Source organism: Bombus impatiens, unplaced genomic scaffold (assembly GCF_000188095.3).
Source record: "Bombus impatiens unplaced genomic scaffold, BIMP_2.2 scf_0136, whole genome shotgun sequence".
Taxonomy (NCBI): domain Eukaryota; kingdom Metazoa; phylum Arthropoda; class Insecta; order Hymenoptera; family Apidae; genus Bombus; species Bombus impatiens.
In genome coordinates, this window is record NT_176555.1 from 1,854,271 (window position 1) to 1,856,805 (window position 2,535).

At 40.9% G+C, this 2,535-nt stretch overlaps 1 protein-coding gene across 1 annotated transcript; it reads left to right on the forward strand.

Annotated features, from left to right (window-relative positions):
* The first annotated feature begins 233 nt into the window (after positions 1 to 233).
* LOC100744525 (testis-specific gene 10 protein) lies at positions 234 to 2,097 on the forward strand. Its single transcript, XM_024365500.2, has 6 exons — positions 234 to 526; positions 675 to 791; positions 921 to 1,217; positions 1,287 to 1,495; positions 1,555 to 1,764; positions 1,829 to 2,097. The coding sequence occupies exons 1-6, from the start codon at positions 425 to 427 to the stop codon at positions 1,974 to 1,976; spliced, it is 1,083 nt and encodes a 360-aa protein (XP_024221268.1). The 5' UTR covers positions 234 to 424; the 3' UTR covers positions 1,977 to 2,097.
* Positions 2,098 to 2,535: the final 438 nt, after the last annotated feature.

Sequence of the window (2,535 nt, forward strand, 5' to 3'; positions counted from 1 at the left end):
CAACGTCTCCAATTACGTACACGCTGAATTTCTGTGCCTGTGTCCCTCGATTATCCGAAACATGACGCCACCCCCGCAGAAAGAAAACTTTAGCGTTGCGTTAGAATCCGACGAAGACAAGGTATTTAAATCTAGAAGGCGTCGATGAGATATCAAACACCGTTCTGATTCTTACGAACCTCTTTCACCTCGAACGATTAATTCCTTCAATTTTTTTCGTTAGATCACACAATATAAGTTCGATGTGTCTTATTCTTTGGAAGATTTTGGGTTAGAAAGGGAAGAGGAAGAAGCTCGAAGCGAGGAGAGGGAATCAGAAAAAGAAATAGAGCCCGCGTGGAATGTTATTACGGATCTGTTCGAAGATGATAGGTACGAGGAGGAAGAATTTCACGAGGAGAAAGAAGTAGGTGAAGAGGAGGAGATGTCGCTTTCCACGACGGTTTCTACCATCGAGGAGAAGGTTATAGAGGAAGCGCCGAGTCCGGTAGAATCTGAACACGTGTTTGCCGAGATACCTATAGAGGTGCGCATAAACCGTCGTTATCCTTGTAAGTGCCTAGCTGCTCGCAGTATTTCTACTTTTGATCCGGATATTTGCACACAATATGATCGATGCATTGTAAGTGCAGAAGAAATAAATGACAAAAAGGTTCCTAACATTTCTTTTCTAGAGTCCGGCTGAACGTGAAACGATTATCGACAAATTGAGAGAATTACTATCCGAAAGATCCAATCTGAGAAGGAAAAATAGGCTGTTGGAAATATGGGTCACTCGAAATATGAAGAAGGTCAGGCTACAATACTCAGATTCGTCATTTTCGATGCTTTACATTCCATATTACATAAGTGCCCCTTTTGGCGAAAGAACAATGGCGTCGGAGTTTGACCTCTTGTTGCATAAGCGATCGTTCGGATAGACTCAACAACGTATGACACCCTCGGATTCCACAAAGACCCGCGAACAAATGGAAGAGATATACAAGGAAGCGCTGCGCGAATACAAGATGCAGGTCGACGAGATATTGACTCGGGAGGCGGAATTGACGTACGAGATGCAGAATTACACGCAAAAGGTTACGACGCTCAAAGAGGAGGATGATCGAATCTTTGGACTGTTTCTCAACCGTCAGAAAGAAGTATCTGTTGGCTTAGTCTTCTCGAAAACTGGCAGGAAACTCACGGAGAAGATGATGGACAATCTGATACGTCGACAGGTGTTTTTACTTACTACCAATTATTCATTCCTTTTAAATCAACGATAATTTCCGAACCTTTTTTATCAGACTACACGACGTTTGATCTTGGCCAGAGATCGTCAGAGCTACGTGTTTCTTCAACATCGTCTCGACGATTTGAATATGCATCTTAAAATCGCTGAAACTTTAGGAGAAGGAATGACTACGATGGATTACGAGGCGCTTCACATCGCCAATTGTGGCTACAAGGACAGATTGGATGAAAGAGACCGTGAATTAGAAAGGCTTCGAATCAAGTACGTCTGTATGAACTACGTTATATTTTAGATAATTTTTCTCGTGACATTTCGATCAGAATCGCAGAAACAGTAAATGGCGTAGCTCAATACAAGGAAAAAGAGGTATGCATAGCGGAGGACATAGAATTCGAGCAAAAGAATCTCGATCGAAAACGCGAAGAGAACACTAAAATTCGGGAACGCGTAAACAATGCTCACTTGGTGCTCAATGAGATACGAGAGACTTTGAACGAGAGAAGCACTTCTGCTGGACTCCTAGTGGCTCAGTAAGCATTCTCTATGGAACGTGAAACATTTTTACTCGATCGGTGTCACTGAGTTTTTATTTAGGCAAGAGTTGATGGAAATGCAGAAAATGATAACGATGAAAAAAGAACTGAAAGCCAAGATCGAACTGATAAAGCAGGAGATTGAATTGTATCAGCCAATGAAACAGAAGATCAAGAAAAGTCAGCAGTTGCGCGCGACATATCCGTAGAAAAACAACAATTACTTCTAATAAAAATTTATGTTAAAACGGAAATCGATTGTAGAAGAAAAAGTTTTTCTATTTATAGAATTCAATCTAGTCATCTGATTTCTTACATTGTACACCCATGTAACTGTCTCGCTTACCTCGTAAGCAATTTATCACCTTTCTCACTGCATTCGAATGGAGTTTCGTATTCTCTTTGGAATCGTATTAATTTGATCGGTAGTGTCAGACCGCCCACAAAGATTTCAAGATCGATACGTCGATATGATCACGGCTACGTATTAATCTCTTGAAATTTTTTCTCCATCCACTCGGCGACAAGTTTTCCCATTGAGAATCGTATTAATTAATTATAGAATCGCGAAACTGCATGAAAATTTCTAGCAGATTTATGTTTCGTCGCACGCGTGACGTGGTTTTCCTGCTAGTTTGTGGCGTCACGTCGAAGATATCGCTTGCATGTAACTAATTTCAAAGTTTTCAGCACTCTTTTCTTTCTGCGCATGCGATACGAAAGTAGAAAACTTGTTATAAATTGATGGAGAGAATACTAACTCTCTCC